Source organism: Neolamprologus brichardi, chromosome 18, assembly GCF_056152115.1.
Source record: "Neolamprologus brichardi isolate AB-2024 chromosome 18, ASM5615211v1, whole genome shotgun sequence".
Lineage (NCBI taxonomy): Eukaryota > Metazoa > Chordata > Actinopteri > Cichliformes > Cichlidae > Neolamprologus > Neolamprologus brichardi.
Genome location: NC_142121.1, coordinates 14,815,553 through 14,840,413, shown reverse-complemented (window position 1 = coordinate 14,840,413; position 24,861 = coordinate 14,815,553). Strand labels below are relative to the sequence as shown.

Genomic DNA, 24,861 nt, shown 5'->3' with positions numbered 1-24,861 from the left:
TTTCTCACACAACATCATCAGTCAAACAAGAGTTAGCCATGACTGAGGGAGGAAAATATTAGTCAGCATGCCAATAAAAAAGCCTGATCAACTTACGCACTGGTCCGTGATTATTGGGAATACCTGCGGAAAGAGCAAGGAAATAATGTATCATTAACACATCGACTCATTTCTTTTTACTCGTGAGAGAAAATATTGTTGATGGTGCTGTTCACTTTGAAAAAACAAAAAAACAAAACACCAGCACTTATCACATTGATCTCCAGTGCATTCGCTGATTAGCAGCAGCTACTGTATTGCTCTAAAGAGAACCTGACCACTCCGCCTTCTTCTGATGATAATAACAGGCCTGCCGGCAACAAAATGCCAACCGAATCAAAACTCTATTGAAAAAGTCTTGTGATCAGCAGTTTCATTCATGTTTTCAATAAACAGAGTTTTTGTCTCTCATCTGCTTTTGGCTTATGTTCACCGTTTTTCAATATCATCTTTGAACGAATGAAACGTCAAATCAAATCAAACGTCATCTACAAATGCTAGTTGCTGTAATCGTCTCTCATTGTCAGGTTCGTGGAACTTCCTAATATGTAGAAAAGAGAGATAAAAGCTCATTAAACACACTGGGGAAGAAGAACAACAAAAATTTACCTTCAACTGTCTTAAAACAAAACACACATTTGCAAACAATGACAACCTGACAATCCATGTGTGTTTCGATCTGGCTGTGGATTCACCATCTTTGTGTGATATTTATCACCAAGCAAATGTGACTCCAGGATTAGTGCAATTTTGGATGCCTTTCACAAGCTTTATCACTTTGCGTCACGTGATTATGTTTCACTGGGGGTTTTAATATTGTTTGCAGCCTATTCATCACTAAATTACCTGTTACAACAACTGTTGAAAAAAAACCCCGGAAAATCAGAGATTCTGAGCTCCAATTTGCAAAAAGCACATTTAGGCTGCAATTTCTCACTCATAGCTTTATGTGAGAAATGGAGGGCAAACAATATTGCCCTTTGAAGCCAAAGCACATTCTACAGTCTGATCAAACTCTCAGACCCAACCTGCCTTAACCTCTGAACCTGCTTTGGAACACAAGATGAGTTGACGCTCTTTGCAAAGTGAACTGTCAACATAATTCTTGAAGTGATTCCTCTTCTGCTCTGAAGGCAACTTACAGACAACACCCCTTTTCCCCCACCACCACCACCTACACACACACACACACGCACAGAGAGCTATTTACTTCAGAGAATCACGGATTTGAATCACTCTCAGTCTTTCTGCTGCTGACAGCTATGGCCCCTAGCAACTCAGTGCACCATTTTGGGTTAAAATTTATTAGATGAAGGGTCACGTATGTCCATATATCTGCATGTACAGTGGTTTTGAATATGTAATAGACCCTGCCCTGTTCCTAGCGGTGAGATAAATGACTTCCGAGATTAAAGAGGAAGACTTGATGACAGATGAAAGCTATTAAATCGTAATTACATTTCGCATGTTCCACATATTTGTGGTAATATAAGGGCTGTATGTTTAATATCCTCGTGGGAAAAATGAGCTTCACATAATAGGTAAAGGCATATTATTGGACCCAAGCTTAGAAATAAAAATCATTCAAGACAAAAGTGTGTTCGTTCAACACCTGGGGGACCAATATTGTTACGTCACTACCATGTGCAACATTATTGCATTTTATGCCACTTCCAAACAACTGCTAATATTGCTTTTGATATGGGTAGACCTTGGTTTCATCAGTTCAGTGCAGATGCGGCCAAGTGTTGGATTTTTTAATAACACCCTGTCAATCTGACAGTGAGCAGGAGATTCATAACACAGAGGAGGTGTAGGGGTAAATCCAGCAATATCTCCTTAGAGTTCACAAATGTTCCCACAAACAGACTCCCACACACAATCGAGTGTTGTGCGTGAGCGTGTATGTCACGCGTGTGCGTGCACACAGCTTAGCGTGCATACATGCAAACAGGAGACTGATAAAAAAATTCAAATGAACGAATAATCATCCAATCCATCAATGAGAAATTTCCCTTAGAAGAGCAAGAAAACTAGTGTTACTGCACAAATTTACCAACACAGCGGATCGATAGCAATACCATATCTCTGTACAAATCTAATCATAACACGATGTCTGAGAATTCAAGTGAGACAATCAAACTGAACATCTGAAGAACTTGCTGTCAATCCCAGCAGACGGCTGCTATGAGAGTGTTTCTGACTGGAGGCTGAATCAGAGCGAATGGGGGACCAGAGGGCTAGATCTTCCACCATCTGGCCTTGCCTGGCCGTCTACCACCATATCCCTGCGTGGCTGTATTAGATTTATTGAAGCAATGAGCCCCCTGCCTCAGGCATGGGATTTGATAAATGTGACTCAACTCCAGTCCAAGATTATAATGGGGATAATGCAAAAGAGCACCTTCTGCCTCAGAGATACCAAATTCACACTTGTCATGGAGTTGAGGTAGCAATAATAAATTCAATGTTAAAGTGTTACTACTGTAGGAGGACTATTGACACTTATTTAATAGTGAATACTAAATGAATGAAATACAGAAAATAGCTTACCAGTGATGCAAAGACCCTAAGACTAACAGGTTACAGTGAATTTGTGTCAGTGATCCCATTGCGTTCGCATCCCAGGGCACAAAATACTTCTATTCCATCAGATGCAGAGATATGGACAAGGTGTCCTTTGGTGTCAGTGCCTTGACTTGCTGGCTGCAGCAATATTAGACACAGAGAGATTAAAGTTCTCTGTTAAAGCTCGCTATAGTACGCCTTACGTTTGTCAGACAGGAGAAAGCTGTCTGTGACCTGCTCAGGAGCTTTCCCCTTCCCAACATTAACCCTTCACACTGAAAAATGGAGACTTACTCAGTATGTTTAAATGTGACACAGATGAATCCTTTACATACACATACATCCATATGTCACATGTTTGGACTGAGTGGCCCATCTGGTTATTGTCTGACAAAACATGAATGTGAACAGGGTTGTTTTTCCTGTATTTTTCTATATTTTTTCTATACTACTTGGAAATACTTTAAAATTATTTATAAGTAGCAATTTAGTACAATATCCATTAGCGAGAACAAATACTAGTGCATCTAGTATTATCAAGAAATCAAATACCATGAAATTTTATATACACATTCAATATATGTTCCACATAAAGTGAAATATTTCTGGCTTAATTTTTGTTTCAATTTGAATTATTATGGGTTACAGTTTATGACTTTCAGAAATCCACAATTTCAAATTATTAGAATGTTTCATTTTGAGTTTGAGTAAATTACAATTACTGTTTGCAGAGTGCTGTATTAAGGCATGTTAATGAAAGAGTGATCAGAATGGAAAAGTGTTGTAGGAAAAGGTGCACAGGGATGACTACAGCCTTGAGGATTGTCAAGAACATGTAGGAGTTTCACAAGTAGTTGACTGATGCTGGTCTATGGACAGATGGAAAGGGGCTCGTTGTATTTCCAATATCAAACCACTTCTGAGCAGAGACAATTCCTGAGATAAGGAGAAAAAGGTCTAAACTCGTCTTTTTAGGTGAAAGTAAATTTCACCTAAAATTAAAAAGTCTGGATGAAGAGTGGAGGGACACAAAACCCAAGTTGTTTGAAGTCCAGTGTGAAGTTTCCACACTCTGAAGTGATTTGCTGTGCCATGTCACTGGAAATGTGTTTTAATTCCAAAGCAGCAATCTAATAGAATATTTTAGTGAGCTTCATGATTCCATCTGCTGACAAGCTTGAAGCTGATTTCCTTTTCCAGCAGTACCAAACATCTACCCACACCACCAAAGCTACTACCAAATGGTTTGCTGACCTTCAGATTACTGTGCTTGACTAACCAGCCAACTTGCCAGACTTGAACCAGGTATTGTCAAGACAGATAAGAAACAAATGACCCAGAAATACAGATGAGCTGCTTCTAAAGCAACCTGGCCTTCATTAACACCTCAGCAGTGCCAAAAACTGATCTGCTCCAAACCACACCACACTTTACCAAGCAATTCTTGGTAATCTACCAAATGTTTAAATAGACATACTTTTTGAAAGTTGTACATCATTTATTCTAATAAATTGAGACAATTGAGTTTTGATAGTTTTTTTGTGAAAACACAAAAAAGCTTGAATTATTTGACTTTACATGAAATGAATATTGAATAAACGAAAGCTCATCCTTTTTATTTATGAAAAAAAAACTTTTCATATTTTAATGTTTTTGTGTTTATAACTAATATTTTGTAATTTCTCTTGACAAATGATTTGAGTAAACTATGTTGAAAGGCTGTGCACTCTTGGAATACCCAGCTATTCACCAGTCAGCTTGTCACAATGTAAACATGGGTCTTTTAACGAGTTTCACCTCAAATGTCAAAAATACAAGTTATATAAAATAAAAGTTATACTACTGATCATTGTCAAATATGATGTGGCATGCAAGTCCTCAGTATACAGTTTGTTAAATCTACAATGCATTAGAAAACATAGTCAAAAAACTAGGCTACAAACAGCATCTGGCAAAGATGCAGTGCAGTGGCAAAGAGCTGAAATCATAAAGAGGCAGAATAATCTCAAAGAGAATGAAAAAAGATGTTTCATTGTGGCTCCCTTTATTGGTAACAAGCAGCAAGAGTGGAAACAATGTGCTGCCAGCCACTTGCAAATTAGCTGCATGGCCAGTGCTTGTCCACATAGCATTACAAGCGCTTCTGTACTTACATATATTTGCAGTTCCTTTGGGTATAGGGAGGTAGGACCCCACACTCCAGGCTCTTCCATGGTAGTGCTTCTTACAGCGGCTGCAGTCTGGCCCTGTGGTGTTGTGTTCACACTCACAGCCCAGCTTCCCCTTGTCAAACACACAGCTGTTGGCATGCAGGTTACACTTGCACCTGAGACACAAGAATAACAACAAAAGACATGAATAGGCATCATACTGCATCCATTGAATCAATACCTTCTGGAGGGAATATGCATACCCTGCCCTCGGTATGTTTTTTTTTGCAGCTTTCAAAGTTTTTGACAGTGGTAAATTAAAATCCTGGTGGGTTATCTGACTTGGATCGTTCCTCCACAAAGCTTCATTATGCTCTCCTTTAAAAAAAAACAAGGCCTCATTTGTTACTGCCCCTGCGGAGAGAACAGCAATGCGAATAAGGTCACTTTTGCCACTCTTGCTCTAAATGAAAGGCACTCTGTAAGATTCGCTAATTGCGCACAAAGCAGGGATATGATAGAGAGATGATACAATAAAGAGAAGCTGGGCAGCCAGAGAATACTCCTTTTTTCTTTCTCTTCAAAGTTATTTAGCAAGGGAGCTTTCAGGCAGGAAACCCTACCAGTTGGCAAAGCTGGTTTATTAGACCGAACTGTGGCAGAGCTGACAGATTTTCCTGACAGGAGAAGAGAAAAGGGCGGATGGCTTTCAGGCACTCCAAATCCACCTCCCTTCTGACCACATGGAAGAAGCATGCGCCTATGCTTGCTGAAAAAGAACAAGCTGTTTGCAATTTGAGTCTCCTGTGAGTGTTTCTAAACAACCTGAATGAGCAGACAGTAAACTACGTGCACTTAGAATATAACCTTTTTTCATTTGTGTTAACTCCAAGGAAAGCGCTCTACCCGAGGCAGAACAAGCTGTTTTTGTCGCCAAATGAGATAATACAGTTTCATATAGTAAGTGTTCCAAATATAATTCCCTTTATTTGATTTCAGTCCCATGAGGGTAAAAGGTTACAGCTAGTGACCTCAGATCTTGTAAGGAGGAGGGCACTGATACAGAAACAGCTGGGATGCAGGCCATTGAGTGAATCTGACACGGGAGACCTCCCCAGAGGTTTGGTCAGCTCATGGTTTCACATCATGCCTATGTTTGTTTTTACAATGTGCTTCCGAGGGAAGATTTCTCTCATTTGAGATTCAGGATCTGGGTATCTGTTTCCTATAATCACCGCTGAACATGAGACAAAGAAATAGCAGCAGCAATCTGAAATACATCTGTTCTAATTGACTTTCTGGCCTTACTGTGACATCTCACTTTAATGATAGATAACTGCGGGAAACAAAGGAAACTAGACCCCGTCTGGTATTACTGTTAAACAGCATTAGAGAGTCAGTGAATAAGCTTTAAAGGAGCGGTTCTCAAGCTTTAAAGGAGCGGTTCTCAAACTATTTCTGCCATGGCCTACTTCAATCAATACCAACAAAAGAAGTTCAAAAGTGTACTTTACATAAAATAATAGTAGAATTTAGATAAAAACAGGACATTAAATAACCATCAGCACAATAATATCAGAACTATTTTAAGACTAGGATTTAGACTTTCCTTTTTTACTTACAGTATGTACAATGACAATTGGATAAACTGACCCTGAATCCAACCCTAGTTATGCTACATTACTTGGGCTACTGGGGCTTTCCATGATGCGTGAGTGTTTCTCCTTCTCTCATACCTTTTCACTCATGATGCGTTTATACACAACTTTAGTAGTTTTTATTCATCTCTGGTTCTCTTCCACATGTCTTTGTCCTGTCTCCCTCCCCTCTCCCCCAAACCGTCGTGACTTGTGTGACATCGTGACATTGATGTCGTCACATCCTTGTGACTGCTTCTGCTGGAGGATTCTATCTATCTATCTATCTATCTATCTATCTATCTATCTATCTATGTCTGTCTAAATGCATGCACACAAATCATCTTTCCTCATTAGCAACCATTATAAATTGCGATGAATATTGGACGACAATCACAGCAATGAAATACTAGTGCCTCTTACCACGCATTCCCTATAGTCCTTAACTTTTTAATCAATTAAAGTCCCCGCTTCATAAAATTAATGACTGGGTGTAGCTCTTCTGCCATGCAGACAGCATCAGCTCCCTGAAGTCAAGAGCGATGAGATTTGACCTTCCACTTAATTAAAAACCAGCAAAATCTGGATCATCAGGCCCAACCGGTGCAGCTAGCAGGCTGATAGAGTAGAGGATGTGGACTCGGGGGAGCTTGGGGATGTGACGCTTTTGCCACTGGCATTGTCATATTGAAATCAGAGAATTTTATTTTTTTATAAATGGTTTTGGCCACAAGAGGAAAGCGGTCCCCTGTAATTCCAACCTATTGAGCTCAAAACACTATAAAAACACATTTTATAATTGCTGGTTCAGTACTGATATAGGCGTGTTTTGTCTGCAATGAGGGGATTATTACAACATGAGCATTTCAATAAATACAAATGACAAAAACAGGTAGCTAGCACTAAAATATTAAAATCTTCCTGTCAGTCAATTATGCAACCAAGTAACAATGAACTCTATTTCAAATGCCAAAACAGCTGACTGCTGCTGTGCAAAGAAAGAAAACATTTTAAATGTTGTGGTAATTTAAAAGGAGCAACACTGCAGATTTAACAGGGTGGAATAGATGTTTCATCCTACTACTGCTGTCAACAAAACAAAACATTATAATACTGCTAATTTTTGCTACATGTGGAAAATAAAGAGACATACGGATCTTGATTCCAACTAAATTTGCTGCCTGCTCATGCAATTAGCAAATTATTAAGCAAGATGGATTTTTGGTTTATTTTCTGTTGATACTCTCGAGTAGACAGCAGAAGTGCCTTTTCTTCTCCTCTGGCTGCTGCCTAACCTTGGCTTCTCCTAGCTGCTTGGCACTGTGTTGACAGGCTCACTATGTCTAACACAGCTTTTCTTCCCTGTGACAGCTTCTAGCATCACTGATTCAAGACAAGAGAGAAGTACAGAACTTAAGTTAAATAGAGAGCCTGAACTGGCAGGTTAGAGAAACTTTCTTTTTGTTTTTATTATAGTTTTTCTTTCTTTTTTCATTTCCCTTTATTGTTGTTATTTATTGTTGTTGCTAACTGTCAAATTAGATTTTCCAAACGGGAAAAAACCCCATTAATTTATCTACTAGAGTGTAGTTTTACTTCAGACAAATGCCTGTAATTACTGCTGTTTTCCACAGTTATATAAACGTATACCCCGTTTTATTGTGAAGCAGCACTGACTAATAAACCACTGTAATAAACTATTTTGATAAAGTGATATTATTATTACAATTTCATTTAAGAAAACATTTCAAACATTTTAATAACAACAAATTTTAGTTGAGAAAAGAGGCATCATACTAGGTACCTACTAATTTGTGCTTATTAACATGAATAAAAAAATGTAATTCCACCCCCAAAATTGACTTCTTGGACTGTCTGTTAGTAACGTTACCTTAAAGAATAATATTAGATAATTCCCTTTAAAATGCAATACAATCATGGTCAAGTGATTGAATTCCTTGAGTTAGTTCCTTAAATTATTGTCACTTTAGATCTAAGACTAGATATCCACTTTTTAAAGAGGTCAAGGTGACCACAGTTGGCTTGTGAAGCCAGCCTCAAGTGGGCACTCGAGGAACATAATGTTTTGCTTCTGTACTGGTCTGAACCTGAAAAAATATATACTTCTTTTTTCCTTTTGACAAGCTATATAAGCTAAAGGACCGGTATGAATGATATAATTGATGGGTGAAAAATTCAATTTAGCTGTCGTGGTTTCAAGGTCTCATTGGTTACTGCAGGCTCTCTAAGTGCATCTTGATCTAGCTCTTTTTATATTCACTTTATACAAAAAATCTTTCAGGTTTGTGTGAAAGGCAAACTTGATGTTTTATTGAACAAATAAAAACAAGAAGTGACAAAGTGCAATGGAAACAGACTTAAAAAAATCATTTTGTGAGATTACATTTTCTGCATTGGTTTAACGGCACTTTCAAGATACAGTTAAGATGAAAGAGAAACCTGTCTGCAATTTATGTTTTCTGAAGCACTTTATTAGGACAGAATCAATATTATTAGTAACATATATACTTTTCCTACTAATTTTCTATGTTGAAAAGGTCTGCTGGTGCACTGAGTCTGGCCTTTACCTTTTATAATTCCCAGGATAGCTCTGCTAACTTTAGCCTGAACATAGGTCCAGTCAATCAAGTGCGCTGGTGTGCAGGAACATGTGTGCAGACCACTGACATTAAAGAAGATGTTGGTTATATATAACCAACATCTTCTTTAATGCTGCTAACAGTAAAATATTACTGGAACAAGTTTATATATATATATGAACTTGTTCCAGTAATATTTTACTGTTAGCAGATTAATAAATCACCAAATCCATGTCTACCAAAAAGCTACATAAAGCTTAAATGCTACAAACTCTCTGTTTCTAACTTATTTCACATCTTACTTTTTTATCTTAGGTCCATCCATCCATCGATCCATCTTAGTTCTTTATCTAATGAGTCTATCACGGTTGTCACAGGGCAGGAGACAGGATATACCCTCCATAGATCCCATTCCATCACAGTGCTAACACAGAGGGACAGACCATTTACAGTCACATTCACACCTATAGCCAATTTTGAATCACTAATTAACTTAATAGCAGGACTGTAGGAGGAAGCTGGAAGCCCTTTTTTTTCCTTTTACCACTTCAATTAATTTGTTGCTGCTATAAATATTATTTCATGTTAATGTGTTAATGTGTGATGTGCCTTGTTGTAGCTGGTTCAACTTGGATTCTTGAAATGATATAATTTACTGTGGTTGCATGCAAACTAACACTTCTACATAGTTAGGATATAAACTGCTAGAGCGTTGTCCACTGCTATGAAAACAGGCAAAATAAGAACACCTCCATATAACTTACACTTAAAAAATACAACAGATTAATACTATTAAATTATTATTATTATTATTATTATTATTATTATTCATTATTATTCCTATTTTGTCAAAGAGCATCACTGCAAGAAAATTGTCTAAAAAAGCTGAAAATGTTTATGTTGGTACTACTTTCAGATTTTTTTTTTCCTAAAATGGACACACAGTATCTTAGAATGGATAGCCTTTCTCCCTTTTTCATTCGAGATTTAACCCATGGCCGACACTTTGACTGATAAGACTGAGCAAACCAGTCTCCCTCAGCTCCATATCTCACCTGTTTCCTCACACAAGTCACCCATGGTCAGAGTCCGTAATGTGCCTCCATGCTGTATAAATACATACTGAGGTTTCCTGACACTTTTTCTCTACAAGACACTGTACAAAGCCTCACATATCCTGACCAGTGATAGCTTTGACAGATATGGAGAGATCAAGGCTGTTGAGGGAAACTTTGGCCTTGGTGAGAGTTTTAGAATGTCAATGTGTTGCTGGGAAAGACAGAAAAAAGGCCACAGAGAGATGGTGGCTGTTTGAAGGAACACTGCAGTGCAAGTACGTTACAAGGCTCCAAAATAAGAAAAAAATCACCAAAGTCCTTGTTTTATTTTAAAAAGAATCATTTCCCCTGAAACAATATCTAACCTCTTTAGCCCCAAAGGGGTTTCTGAGCTTTGTGCTCGAAAATGAAATGCCCAAAATTAATTGATTATTTCTCTGCAATTACAAACTCTGTGCTTACAATCTTGGCATCAAAATAAAGCTAACACTTGTGAAATTTCATCAGAGGTGTAAAGATTGCAGCAGATATTACTGTGTAAAAGTTACTGAGACTGGAACACAGAAAAAATAAGTAGATTTTAACCTTGCCTAATTTCTTTTATTTATTTTTCAGCATATAACCATTTTAAAAATATGCTTCAGTTCACATTTCATTCCAGAAATTAAGTAACCAACATATAAACATCATCTGTGCAAAGATTTATTTTGATTTGTTTCTACAGTGAAACAGTGAAAAATTTACAACACTGTCAATACATGAATATCCAGATGTACAAAGATGTCAATTTTTGGTACACATTGGACACTAGGCCAGTTGAATTTTTTAGGTATTAAAGAGCAGAAATTAATTAATTTTATTAACAGGCCTAAAAATGCTTTTTTTTACAAATATATTTTTGAGGAATTAACCACACATTTACATGGCAATGGGCATTTTCTGCCATGCGCATGGAGAGTTTAATTGGCCTCTTGCTCTTTAAAATCTGAGGGCTGTAACTTTTGGTCAATTTGCATGATTGACACCTCTTTTTATTCGTTTGAGCCAACAGGATCACAATAATGATGTCACGTTCACGTTACTTCAACCAATCAGAAATTGCAAGGCCAAATCCCATGTGGGCCCAAATTTATTGCATGTGGCGTCTGTCCAGTCACGTGTCTGTAGGTGGGTCTAAAATGGAGGTTGTTGACGAAACGGCTCTGATGCAGCTAGTTAGGTGTGGTAACTGCTGATAATCATGTGGCTACTGGCTACCGGCAAAAATAACGGAAATCAGGATGGTAAGCCAATTTCTGTCTCAGCGCATTTGCGCCGCTGTGTGTTTTTGTGGTCTTCTTTTGCAACTCATTCAGTGAATTCTGGTCAGAGCGTGGTGAAACTTGCCTGTCTTTAGCCGGTTACATGAAGTTTGGAGAATTTCTTGTTTGGTTTTGTTTGTTTTGCGGATTTGTGCGCATTTACGTAACTGCTCGTTTAATCATGGCTTGTTTTCGTTGTGTTTGGTGGTTGTAGAAATGGTTTGTAAGCAATTTTAACTGAGATTCAGAGGTTTCTGTGGATACCACACATGTCGGGACTTATATTTCTCAACCCGCGTTATAACCGATTAAACGTGATCTCCTCCTTTTTACCCCCAGTACCGGGGGCGTGGGGCTTAAGTGGCTAAGACAATATTTACATTTCTGGAATAACCTTAAAACCAGTTATTTGGGAAATATATATCAGTGAGTGTCAAGGTTTAATGATATTACAAGTGGCCATGAAGTCATAATGGCTATGAATAGTATGGTAATTTTTTTGAAGTTTTGTTTTTCCTGGGTGTAATGATTGCACGGCATATGTCTTTTATTTCTTCAAACAGCAATTGGGTGCACACGTTTGAATTGATTTATTATTTGATTTATTATGTATTGATTTATTATTGAAAAAAAAATGTGTGTGTGTGTATATACTTGGTTAATAAATTGCACCTTGACCAGGTGTGTGTGGTAGCCATTAACAGGTGTGTGGCATAATTCCGATATTTGACCATAATTCTTGGCAGAGTAGAGTTCATTTAAATTGGTTGGTTTCCTGGCACAGACCAGGTTTTCCAAAAAACTAATTTGAGTTTGGGGCCTTTCCAGAAACTTAAAGTTAGCCTGCTTAATCCATTCCAAAACCAGGTTTAATTTGTGTTTGGGATCAACGTCATGTTAAAATACACAATTTTGGCCCTAGTTACCAGCTAGCTGTTGATTTGAGGACAAATTGAAGAATTTGGAGGCAGTCCTCTTCATTGTACTATGTTCTGCAATGTATAAATATCACAGACAGCAAAACAGCCCCAGACATGACGCTGCCACCACCATGCTTGAAAGTTGGTACAGTGTTCTTAAGCTTGAAGGCCTCATCTTTACCTTTCATAAACTGGCATAACATCAAAATGCAATGAAAAGAAAACACAAGTCTTTCTATAGCACGAACAGAGCAAATCCAGCTAACACAGGGAGCTTACCAGGGTTTCTTTACATTGAATTCCTTCACATTTCAGATGGCATTGAAGTTTTTCACAAAAAGGCCGGTGAGTCGCAGTGCCACCTCATTACAGCAGGCTGTGTCACCGTGAAATTGAAGAGTCCGATTAGGCTTGTTTTTGTCGCTCTACGCTGTGGCCAATTTTGTCATTCTTCGCGGGTTTTATGCAATACATATCAAGCAAATTGTTTGTGTTCCCCATTGAAATATAGAGTAGCACCGCCAAGGCTCCACAAAACGCTGGAGAAATATTAGGAGTGGATCACAAGTTAATTCCCCCTGCTCCAATTTTCTGCTGAAGCGAAATGAAATTTGAATTTGCATGGCTTGGGCCACTGCCCCTGAAAGCCTGTGATTTGTTTACATGACAGGGCCTATTATTGAGGTTGTGCTTTGATGTAGGAATACAGTATGGTAATGTCTATCCCCCTAATCCAACCTCACTCCTCATGGTGGAGAGCTGTATCATTCGTGATGTGATCTAAGCAGCTGAGACAAGGAGGAAGTAGTGAAGGAACCAGAAAGGGAAAGCTATATTAATATGAAAATCAGAGTTTGGCTGCATGCTCTACAGTATATCTGACAGCATAGGAAGAGGAGAGAAAACAATTTGCCACTGCATTCGTTAAGAGTGGAAACACCCACATAAACCCTTATATGCCCATATAGCATTAGCACTCAAGAAGCCAAAGCAACCTTGTCTGTTTCACTTCTGGTATAGCCTTATCGTACAATATCATACAATAAATGTAGCAAGAGAACATCTGTGATGATTTTACTGGAAAAATGACTGATGCCTCTCCGGAGACTGCTTATGTTGATTTACTTTCTCTATCTACCATATATTATTTACAAAGAAAACCTAGGCCTTAATGAGCACTAATTAAACACTGGAGACTAGGAGATGACTGGCAGAAAACATCGCAGCATGTGACAGACATCTGGTGGAAGATAAGTGAGCAGGCGTTGGCAGAGCTGGGAAGAACCTTACATTGGAAGCAGAGTAATGCTGGGGTCGTGTGAACCTGCACTTGAACCTGACTTTCAAACTCTGTCAATCAAGCTGGCTACAGCTGTCATGGTTCACAGGGCATGGGCTTAGAGGATTGGGAGTGTGTGTATGTGTGTGTACTGTATGTAAAAGACTGGATAAGAGCCAGTAAGTCGGTGTGCTTGTTTTGTGTGCAAGCATGTTTGCAGTTTGTGCTGGCTTCTGTGGCTATGTGAAGAGCAAGCTCGCATTTACAGTGTCAGCAATAGAGATTCTGTAACAAAAAAACTAACAAGAAAAAACTGCAAAACACAAAGCTGTGTTTAAGTCACAGTGAGACACAATGCTTTGAACAATATATCTCCTTCCAGCTATTCACTTTGTTTTTTTTTAAAAAAAAACATAAATAGCAAAAATCCTTTTATTAATCATCCTTTATTAATAACCTAAAAAGTAACAACTCTATCAGTATTTCTTTCAGATACACTGTGCTGTAACTGTACACAACAACTAATAAGGACTTTTTATGTTTTCTATAGCTTGATAATGATAAATGGTCACTCAAGCTCGTTAATCCGCTATACTTAGATTTTTATGTACTGTGTATACCTGTAGGTTGGGTATCATTTAAATGCAATTAGTGCACAGTTAAATCTTGGGCCATGGCAGCAAGGTCTGACACACTCTGAGGGCAACCTCCTACAAGGGAGGGAAAGAGAAATTATGCAAAGAAGGTGATTTTGGTTTCTGGAAAATTTCCATGTAAAAATTCTTCAGGACGAAAAAATAGCTCTACAATATTATCAGCACAAAATACCACACTGCAGAGCAAAACTGCTAAGCATTTCCCAAATCAGATACACAGTGATGTTATGGACTTGCAAAACATTCTCCAATCAAGGTCAAACTACTGCCATTTGTCAGCAGCACAGGCTTCAATTGTAGAATATGGGAGATGGATTAAACTAAGACTTAAGGAGAAAATCTATAGTGCTACAAACACTGATATAAACTAAGAAACTTGAAAGAAAGATCTGCAGAGACAGTAAAAAGGCTATCTTTTGCATAGAATGATATTCAAATGTCAGTTCTAGTTTAAATGAGGGAGGGAAATGTGTAGGCACATTATACAGGAGATAACGTGGCATAATGTCATTACTCTGCTTTCCCCCCAATTCCTGTGTGCAGCTCTTTGAGACACAAACTGATAGATATCCTCTGGGTTTAGATCTTCTTTATGCAGTTCAATGGGGTGTGGTACCCATCATGTGATGGCGCTGGGGAAGAGCTACAAATTTAGTCTTCTTTTAAGTGCAAGATACAGTCGAAATGTGGGATACAGTACTTTTATGCACTCAGGATTCCCACAAGGGGAGGGAGATGTAAAGTTTTTCTGTGGCTTGAGGGGAACATTTGGGAGTGTAAAATAACAGTAAAATGTTTCATACCTTATCTAAACCTATTATTCTTTTTATTCAAATTGCCTTTGAATAACTCCCATGTCTACCTCAGAGGAGCTGTTCAGGATAAAATAATTTTTGGTCTTTGAAAATTTGGTTTGGTTTAAAATTTGTCAGCATAAAAAGTCAGTGGGGGATAAAGGATCTCTTTTTAATTTCTGAAAGCCTGCAGTTATGTCAACACAACTCTCATGTGTTACAAAGCGTGTGTGTTTTACACTGATCTGCACTAGATCTGTTGATAGAAAAACTAGCATATCATGTCTATTCTAAGTTTAAAACTGGCTTATTACACAAAAGTTACGCAAGTACAGCCCATAATCCTAGCCAAGGCATGCCATCTGCAATCTTGTATTCACCCACAACAACTGTAATCTATTCATGCTTTTGCAGTAGCTGCCAGTTGGTTGCATATCTAACTAAACCAACCGATGGAGCTACAGCATTACTCTACTACAGATGGCAAAGTAAAATATTCATTTTTATCAACATGTTATAATGGTCAGTTGTTACAAATTAATCAAACCTATTCATAATGGAAATACATCCCAGTGAGACCTACCAGTCAAACCACAGCATTGAAAATAAAATGAAAATACAGGTGCATTCTGAAAGCAATCACATTCAACCATTAACAAAACATATGACCAAGCAACTGCGATGTCTTGGAAAATGATTGTGGCATTTCAGCAATATCTCTTGGTTGATCTATATTCAGCCAGTCTATGGTCATTCTAAAGATTCACGACTGACATGAATTAAAGAAAAAGCACAACGTCTTCTTTTAATGCTTTTTTCTTTGTTGTGTCATGAAATGTCTCTGTCAGTAAGAAGGCTGTAAAATGGACCTCAGACCTTTTACTTTGATTAAATAAACATTTCAGACAAATACTCACACAAGAGAAGAAAATCTGTGTCTTTGCTAATGCTAAACACAGCTACACTAACTACACTAAACACAAGTATAATGATTGTACAATTCCCAACCAACAGTCAACTTAGAAAGTGCTATAGTCTTTCATGGCTAAGATATCAAGGTTTAATACTAGAAATGTGACAGTGCTGCTTTTCCTTACCCCTTCCACCTAGTCTCATGTCTGCCACACCCACATCACCTTGCTCCCAGTTTTTCCATTAGACTGCCTATTTCCATTCATCACTCTGGCATAGTGTTCAATATATTCAAGATTCTCTGTCTCTCCAAATGTACTCTTCCCAGGTTGTCTTTGGATGTTCAATCAAGCATTCCAGCCTCGTTTTGTCCTGTTTACTTTATTGCCTTCTGAGATTTCTCGCCTTACTTACAGTCTTTATTCTGTTCACACCCTCCTGTGTTGTTTGCTTGATCCTTTCCCCCCCCAATTAACCCATAATCAACTTTTCCTGACTTGCTTTGCTGTGCATTTGGGATGTCCTCACTGCCTTCCCAACATTGGACCGTGACAGGAAAAGACTAACATAAATTGACACAAACCAATAAATGAATAGCTGGCGGAAGACAAATCAATATTTTATTTACAAAATTGCACTTACAAGATAACAGGGGGTGTTTAAATCCTTTCATACACAGGACAGTGTTCATCTAAACGCATCTAAAAGCGCTTTATCTACTAAGGTGATTTTGTTCATACAACAAAGCAAAAACCACAGATTTTCTCTATGTTCTGTCTCACCTAAAAAGAACCTTGTGTTTGGCAATCTGTGATCCTGAAGTGATCTTACACAGTATCCATCATGAGGCAACCGTAGCCATGTTGTTGACAGTTGCTAATTTTAATGTTACTTTGAGACCGTTCTGTGTAAAATGGGAAATGAAAGAGAACGAAACAGTGACGCTCAAAGAAAGAAATAAAGGAGAAAAGTTTAAAAAAGCTAGAGCGTGACATGGAGAATACGAGAAATAGCACATTAGCACTTATAGATTAGATGCCTCTCATTCCCAGGCCCCACTGCAGCCCTGCAGATGTGCAGCGGTGACCGCGCAACCTGCCGGTAGCGGTCATGTCTTAATTAACAAGCAGACATCTGATCAATAAGTGAGAAAAGATGGAGAGGGAGACGAGAAAGGTGGGCCCGCTTGCATGGTTCAAGGTTTTTGTTTTCTGTTGATGTGGAATAACATTAGAAATCAATAGCACAGCTAGCAGTGCCGCACTTTCTGACTCTCTATTCAGAAAAGGTGAAAAGGAGAACTCCATTTCAATTCTTTTCCCTTTTACCCATCTCCTTTCTGTCACAATAAATCATTACAGGGGATGATTTGTGACAGTATTGGTACATTTTGAATCAAAGCACTGTTGAGGCATTTTATAAACAACTCATAGATTATTAAAGGAGAAATCTACTCATTTTCTTGGCTGCCCTAAGAGGTAAACTCAAGGTTCCTCACTTTTGTAATGTGAATCTGCTAAGGTATGGCATCTGCATGCCTTTTATAAATGAACCATTTAGGTAAAAGCTGCCGTTTTCTTTTTTAAAGCACATTGTCAGTTTATTTGTGATAGCTACTACAGCTGTATGGATGAATGCACATTCAGTGAAAAATCATAAGATTTTATTGATAGAGATGTGATGTGTAGCGGTTTAGGCAAAACATGATGTTTGAATGTCTATAAACTTCTTGTTAGTAATCATGATTGACTACAAATGATCTCTTTGACAGCATAAAAAGGATTTGCTTAACAGCAATAATTGAACTGACCGATACTGAAAACAGTGGAAAAGTAACTTATTGATATCTTAGAAGGATAATTATTGATTTACATGGTTTGTTAAATGCGGGGTGGGGGGCATTCTAGTTGCGTGCTGAGTTGTTGAGACACTTGTCTAGTGCACTGGGAGGACAAGTTGGGAAGACATTTCTAAACCGATGCTGATTCCACAACCATCAGCTCTAACAACTAATGCAAGTTAATTGGATGTGTAACAAACTGTGACTGTTAGATTAGAAGAAACTGATTAGGATGTTTAGGAACAACCAAGGAACCACCAAGGTTCAAGACTGCCATGAACTGAAAACTGCTGGATCACTATACACAGTAAAATGAGTTTTACATTGCCATGGACAGAGAGGCTGCTGATAAAAAAAGGAGCCCATCTCCTAAATCGACAGCATCGAACTTGCCTAAAATTTGAAGCTGTCCACATAGAGAAACCAAACGCTTTTCATTGCTCTGAAATCCTTCCTCTTGGGCATGAAGCTGTCAGATTTAAAAACATTTAGTAGGAAGCGGACTGAGCTGCCTTTAGTACGACAAGTTATGACGTGGCAACTTCTCAACTTCCCCTCAAACCAACAGGCAAATGGCTGAAACTTGGACACAGTTGGGTGTTCCAACAGGACAATGATTCCAAACACATATCAAAACCGGTTTTGGAACGGATATAGCAAGCTTACGTTCGCTCTGCTGAGAAGGTGATTGGCTGCAGACTCCCATCTCTGCAGGACCTGTACACCTTCAGGACACTGGGGTGTGCAGCTCGGATCACAGCTGACCCTGATCGGATCACCTGCATTGATGTATATATCAATCTGCTTAGGACTTTTTATTTTTATTTAAGTGTTTGTCTTATCATATGTCTCGCACAAAATAACGCAGCAGTTTCCTAATGTTGTAAATCTGCTCAACATTTGGCAATAAGCCCTCTTTCTGATTCTGATTCTGAACTTCCTTGGATGAATTCAACTGGATTCTCTCCGGATGGAGACGGTGAGCTTGTGTCCAGACTGAACTGAACTGTTGTTGAAGAACTCATTCTTCTCTCTCAAGAGAGGCATCAAAGTGGTAACACTCAAACCACAAAACCACAACAAAAAAGGAACTAGACTAACAACTACAATGACAAAGACTAATGACCAAAAAAGACAAACTGAAATACTGAGGTCAATACGACTGTTTTGGGGTTTGTTTGTTTGTTTTGTTTTTGTTATGCCGGCTTATTATTACTAGTACTGCTGTTATTGTGGAATTTGTGTCTCATTTTATTTTCATTTCTGTAAAAAAAACAAAAAACCTTTTGTCACTCATTTCCTATCTCCAGCCATTTCATTTCGCGTCCACCTCAGTTCCTATTGTAATCACGTCGAACCTAGCCACTGGTCTGTACTTTTGGCTGTTCTAAACCATTTAAAGTGATTCAGGGGTTACATATGGACTCTATATTTTATCAAAGAAAATAGGAAAAAGCCCCAAATTATCATGACATGCAATAAACAAAAAAGGGAAAATTATCATTACTATGTTATGTTTGTGAGTTTTGAAAATGACATTTTTTTGATAAATCCACACCAACAATTTGTGTTTACAATAAAAAGGATATTGAAAGACAGTGTGTCACTGCAAAATATGTACATCCAAATCCTAACTTATAGATCACCGTGAAAAAATAATTTAATATTTATGTTCAGAGCAATAACATCACATTTACAAACACTTCAGGATGTAACTTGAGACTAAATATTCTGGTGTGTGTGCGTGGTAGAGAGAGACTGTGTGTATACGCCAGTTAAAGTTTATCAGTGTTTGTGGAGTATTCTGGGAATTCTTGGACAGGATGGCCATTCTGTGATAAGGCTTTCACATTTGGTTGTAGCCAGAAGGCTGCTGAGGCTGGTGGGAACTCTAATCAGTCTCTCCCCACCTGCCTCCATCACCCTCTTTCATGTGAGTTACTGATCCACCTCTGGACAAAAATCGTATGTTTATTTTCTTTTCTTTCTCAGTGCAAACTTTTGGTCAAAAATTGAATTTGATGCCCAGGGGCAAGGTGGAAAATTGGGAAAAATAGCTTATTTTCCTCACATTCAACCTTTTGCTACTCTTTCTAATGAATGGCAGAATAAGATATCTGTGGGAGATGCTATTCTGTGCTGTGGAGCAATCTCTGCAATTTAAAACTCATCAATTCATGTTTACACAAAAAAGAATGAATATTGAAAGACTATGTTTACTGCAAAATATGTACATTCATTGGCCACTTTGTTAGGTACGCCTGTTCGTCATCTAGGATGTAGACACATCAAGATGACCTGCTGAAGTTCCCACTTGGTATCAGAATAGAAAAAACTGTGATAGGAGTGACTTTGAATGTGGCATGGGTATTGTTCCAAATGGGCTGGGCAAATTTTTCAGAAAGTGATGGTGTCTACTTGGTTTTTCCCACACAACCATATCAAGGGTTAACAGAGAATGGTCCATTATCCAGTGAGAGACAGTTCTCTGGATGAAAATACTTTTTTGATGCCTGAGGTCAGAGGAAAATAACCAAACTGTTCAAGTTCACAAGAAACAGTAACTCAAATATACACACATTACAACCAAAGTATGAGGAAGAGCATCTCTGAACTCATAACACAGTCTTGAAGCAGTTGGGTTACAGCAGTAGAAGACCACAGCAAAGGCCACTCCTGCCAAATAAGAACAGTAATCTGAGACTACAATTTGCACAACGAATGGAAAAATGTTGCCTGAAGAGCTTCATATTTATTTTCAGTTGGTACGGTCAGAAGTTGGAGTAAAAAACATAAAAGCATGGATCTATCTTGCCTTGTGTCCACAATTCAGGACCAAAGTCTCCAGCAGCTTGTTTAATGAAAGACATAAAAAGTTAAAGATGTTTTGAAGCTAAAAAGGTGTCTCACTGGTACTAGTATCATGTACTCCATAAAGATCACGGTGAATGTATTGTATATCTGTCTTATGCCTGCCTCATATTTTTATTTTTCCCTAGTTTTGCATTTGTATTGGCTCAGTGTCACTACAGGTAGCATGAGGTGACACCTGACCTTACAGAGGTTGCACAGGTATTCCAAATTCATGATGGCACATGATCATGATGTTGTTGGCAGCTGTTGCTGCGTCTCCCAGCACAGTCTCAAGAGCATGGAGGAGATTCCAGGAGACAGGCAACTATTCTTGGAGAGCTCCGAGTGCAAGAGCATCATAATATGGCCTCCAGCAAGCTACTGGTGTGAATGTATCTGACCAAACAATCAGAAACAGACTTCATGAGGGTGCCTTGAGGCGGTTGGTGGGCTACTGGGCCTTGTGCTCACCATCTCAACCGGCATGTCCATGAAGGGATGCACAGACCTCTACAGACTCGGCAACAGCGCCCGAACTGCAATTAGGTACTGAGATGAAATCCTTCGACCTACTGTCAGACTCAGTGTTGGTGCAGTGGGTCCTGGGTTCCTTCTGGCTCATAACCATGACCGGGAGTGGTAATTGTAGTCAGAGTATGCAGGCAGTTCCTGGAGAATGAAGGATTTGATACCACTGACATAGGCAGGTTGCACCTCACACTGTCCAGAAGCTCAATTGATGCCCTGATCCAGATCTGGGAGGAGATCCTGACAGGATGCATTCACCGTCTCATTAGGAGCATTTCCCAACATTGTCAGGCTTACATACAAGCATGTGGAGGCCTTACAAACTACTGAGTAACATTTTGAGCAACTAAAATGAAATTTCCGAAAAAGAACAAGCCTGCAGCACCATTTTTTTACTGTGAGGTTTTGGTGTTTGTTAATTCAATCATCTGTAGTTTGATAGTTTTCAATTCCATCAAACGATGTAGCATCCTTTCTTTTCTAACACATTACACAGTCCATATTAGTATAGATATTCAGCATGTTTTTCTTCCAAGTGAGATCAGATGTGTATTCAAAATGTTCCTTTAATCTTTTGAGCAGTGTAATAATAAGAATATTAGAGACCTGTGAAACTGTTACTTCTGAAACAAAAAGTGTTGCTCGCTCAAATAGGGAAACCTCATTGACACAACATAAATCTACTCGTTATTTATGAGGGCAAGGCTAGATTTGGAACAACAGCCTGGTAATTGTAAATGTATTCACGTTTCACTGATGTGTCCCTGATGATTACCATTTAATCAGCTGCAAATGCTCTTAATTACAAGATTAGTCTCCTACCAATTAGCCAATGTGCTAATGGTTCTAATCTGCCATTGAAGTTGACTGAATTCTAATTAGGGACTAACTGTTTTAATTCACCTAGGGCCCATCTGATGGGTCATTACCAACCTAGTTACCCTCCTATAAACTCACTGCAGAAAGCAGCACAGGTCCCATTTGGAGAGCAGCTGTGGAGGCTTTATGATCATCATGTGGGTGATTTCCATGCATCATGAAATGACAGTGTTTCCATTCCCTTTCCTCACAGAGGCATTCTGATGACTCACTGAAAAAAAACGTTATTATTCTCTGTAATATCACACGGTATGTAAATTAAACGCGCACCATAAGTTCCCTTGATTTTACTAAACAAATCATGGTTGTTTAAATATAAAATATAGGAAAAAAGAGGGATTGACTCTTGTTGAAGAGTATTGAAATTAAAATATGTCAAATACGGTTATAGGCTTGAAAAAGAGCTCCGCACCAAATGCCTTTTTTTAGGTGCCAGTGGACAGAATGGCAAAATTAATTAAACAGATCTTTTGGACAATTACCTAAAAATAATGGATGTTCATAATCAGAAAACAATTCTACTGATAAAAATATCAGTAGCTCTCATTGCCATCAGAGAACAGCTGATAAAAGGCTATTAGCTGATAGCCTTTTATGGATCTCACCATATTTATGGTTACATTGTGTTCTACAATTGCTCCACATCTGCAAGGTGCTTTGCAACCCAACTCTTCCCCAGCTCCTCCCTCTCATGACTTCATCTAAGTTACAGCAAATATTATTGAGTTTATGCTCTTCTCATCTTGGGATATTTTGTAGGTATACAACCTAACAGATAGCAAGGTGTGCACTAAATATAGCTATAACACCAATTTATGCATTTATTTTTCTGACAGTAATGGTCTTGACTGGCTATTGACTGCATGGCCAGAAGATTTTCAAAGCAAACACTTAACTGAAGTAAGGTAACTCTTGATCTACAGCTTGGCTCAATGATTGTTTCTTAATCCTCCAGCCATTCATCCGTCAAGTTATTCTTCTGATAAATAATTAAGAAATTTAGTATCAGCTCAGTCTGCTCCTTCTCCCAAAATTCTGGTCAAATTAAATAAAAAGGCTGCATTGAACTTAGCCTTTGCAAACTAAACACTTGTGAAAGTTTAAAAGGGACTATAAGAGTGGTACTCAGCGTCCTATCTTTCTGAATTACACTGTAAAAAACAAATCCTAATATAAAAGTATTTTACTGTGTATTTTACAGTTTTGTACTGTTCTTCTAGAATATCATTAAATTTACATCAATAGACTGTGATTTCACATTTCAAATGTAAATGTAATGGGGAAGGCTTTAGGACCCAGGGGACCCAAGGGAGGGTATAAAAAAGGAAGTAGCAGCAGGTGCTCTTCCTTTCATTTGTACTGATGAGCAGCTGTGAACAATGGTTGTGTGAGTAGGTGACCAGCCTGCGAAGTTTTACTTGTCTTCTACAGAAACGGTTGTTTTAACCTTTTGAGGTACAGGCTGTTTTTCTTTCAGTGCTTTTTTAAATTTGTCGAAATGTATTTGATGTTTATTGTATTTTATGTTTCTAGTAGTGATTTTAGAAGACAAGCCAGGTGTGCAGCAAACACAGTTGTCTGCTGGAGGTATGTTAACTTAATACATTTGACATTTTAAAAAAAGTATATTTATGCACTACAATCTCATTTATATTGTATTGCCTGTTAAGTGTTCTGTTGGGCTCGTATTTATTTGGGCTGGATTTGTTTCTTTTAAAGCAACGAGCATCTGGGACTACCGGGGTAGAGCAAGCCCTCAGGTGATAGTTGCATTGCTGGCAGGTTGCACCAATAAAACTATATTGTGGTCGTTAGTGACCTTTCCCATTTTGATGTTTTAGGCCTTTTGCAAACCCTTTGTGTTTTCTTTTAAAATAATAAATTTTAACGTATCTGACTGATATTGACCCTCTTGTCCTGTTTATTCTGGGCTCGTCCCTGTAAGAGCTTTGGGCCTGAAAGTTTGCATGAGTAGTGTAGAGGCCCTTAGCGGTTACTCGGTGGCTTTTACTCGCTACATAAATTAACGTAAAATCACTGTAATGTAATAAAACATAATTTTCTTGTTTTTCTAATGTATTTGTCTGCACATATGCATATTTAGATTGTTAAAATACATTCACAAATGTATCATGATTTCACAAATATTTGTCCGTTATTTGAAAGATTAAACTGTTAAATTCAAATGTAATGCCATGGAAAAATATATAAAATGATTCTAAACTTTTTTTTTTACATAATAATAATAATAATAATAATAATAATAATTATTGTTATTATTGCTATTTAGGGCGATCGTGGCTCAAGAGTTGGCAGTTCGCCTTGTAATCAGAAGGTTGCCGGTTCGAGCCCCGGCTTGGACACTCTCCGTTGTTGTGTCCTTGGGCAAGACACTTCACCTACCACCTACTGGTGACGGCCAGAGGGGAATTATAAAGTGGAATTGTAAAGCGCTTTGAGGGTCTCAAAAAGCGCGATATGAATGCAATCCATTATTATTTAAACAAACTGTTAACTGTATATTTCTGTACATTTAAGTATTATTATTCATATTGCCGCATTCATTGACCTTGTGTATAGGTAATTTCATTGTTTAATCACCTTAAATTGTTCCTAATTTAATGTTTAAAAGCACTTGAAAAAGGCAAAATCCCATGTAAAATTAGGGCAACAAATTGTATTTTCATTACTGGAAATAACCGTATTTTTAAGAGTTATTTTCTGTTATTTTACGGTATTATTTTGATGCCCCAGCTGCCGGAATATTACTGTTTTTTTTTAAGATGTTTTTTCTAACAGTGTATCTTTGTACCAATTTCTTTCATTAGGAAGCCTGCTTATCAACAT

The 24,861-nt window shown here is 38.1% G+C and overlaps 1 protein-coding gene across 2 annotated transcripts in view; it reads right to left on the bottom strand.

Annotated features, from left to right (window-relative positions):
- LOC102796269 (netrin-G1-like) overlaps nucleotides 1-24,861 on the bottom strand; it is a 64,081-nt gene that overhangs the window by 8,309 nt on the left and 30,911 nt on the right. For both annotated transcript variants that reach the window (XM_006792265.3, XM_006792266.3), the window contains exons 4-5: nucleotides 4,761-4,933; nucleotides 97-123 (exon numbers count right to left, since the gene is read on the bottom strand). In XM_006792265.3, coding sequence (XP_006792328.1) covers nucleotides 97-123; nucleotides 4,761-4,933 — 200 coding nt within the window. The remainder of the gene's footprint in view (nucleotides 1-96; nucleotides 124-4,760; nucleotides 4,934-24,861) is intronic.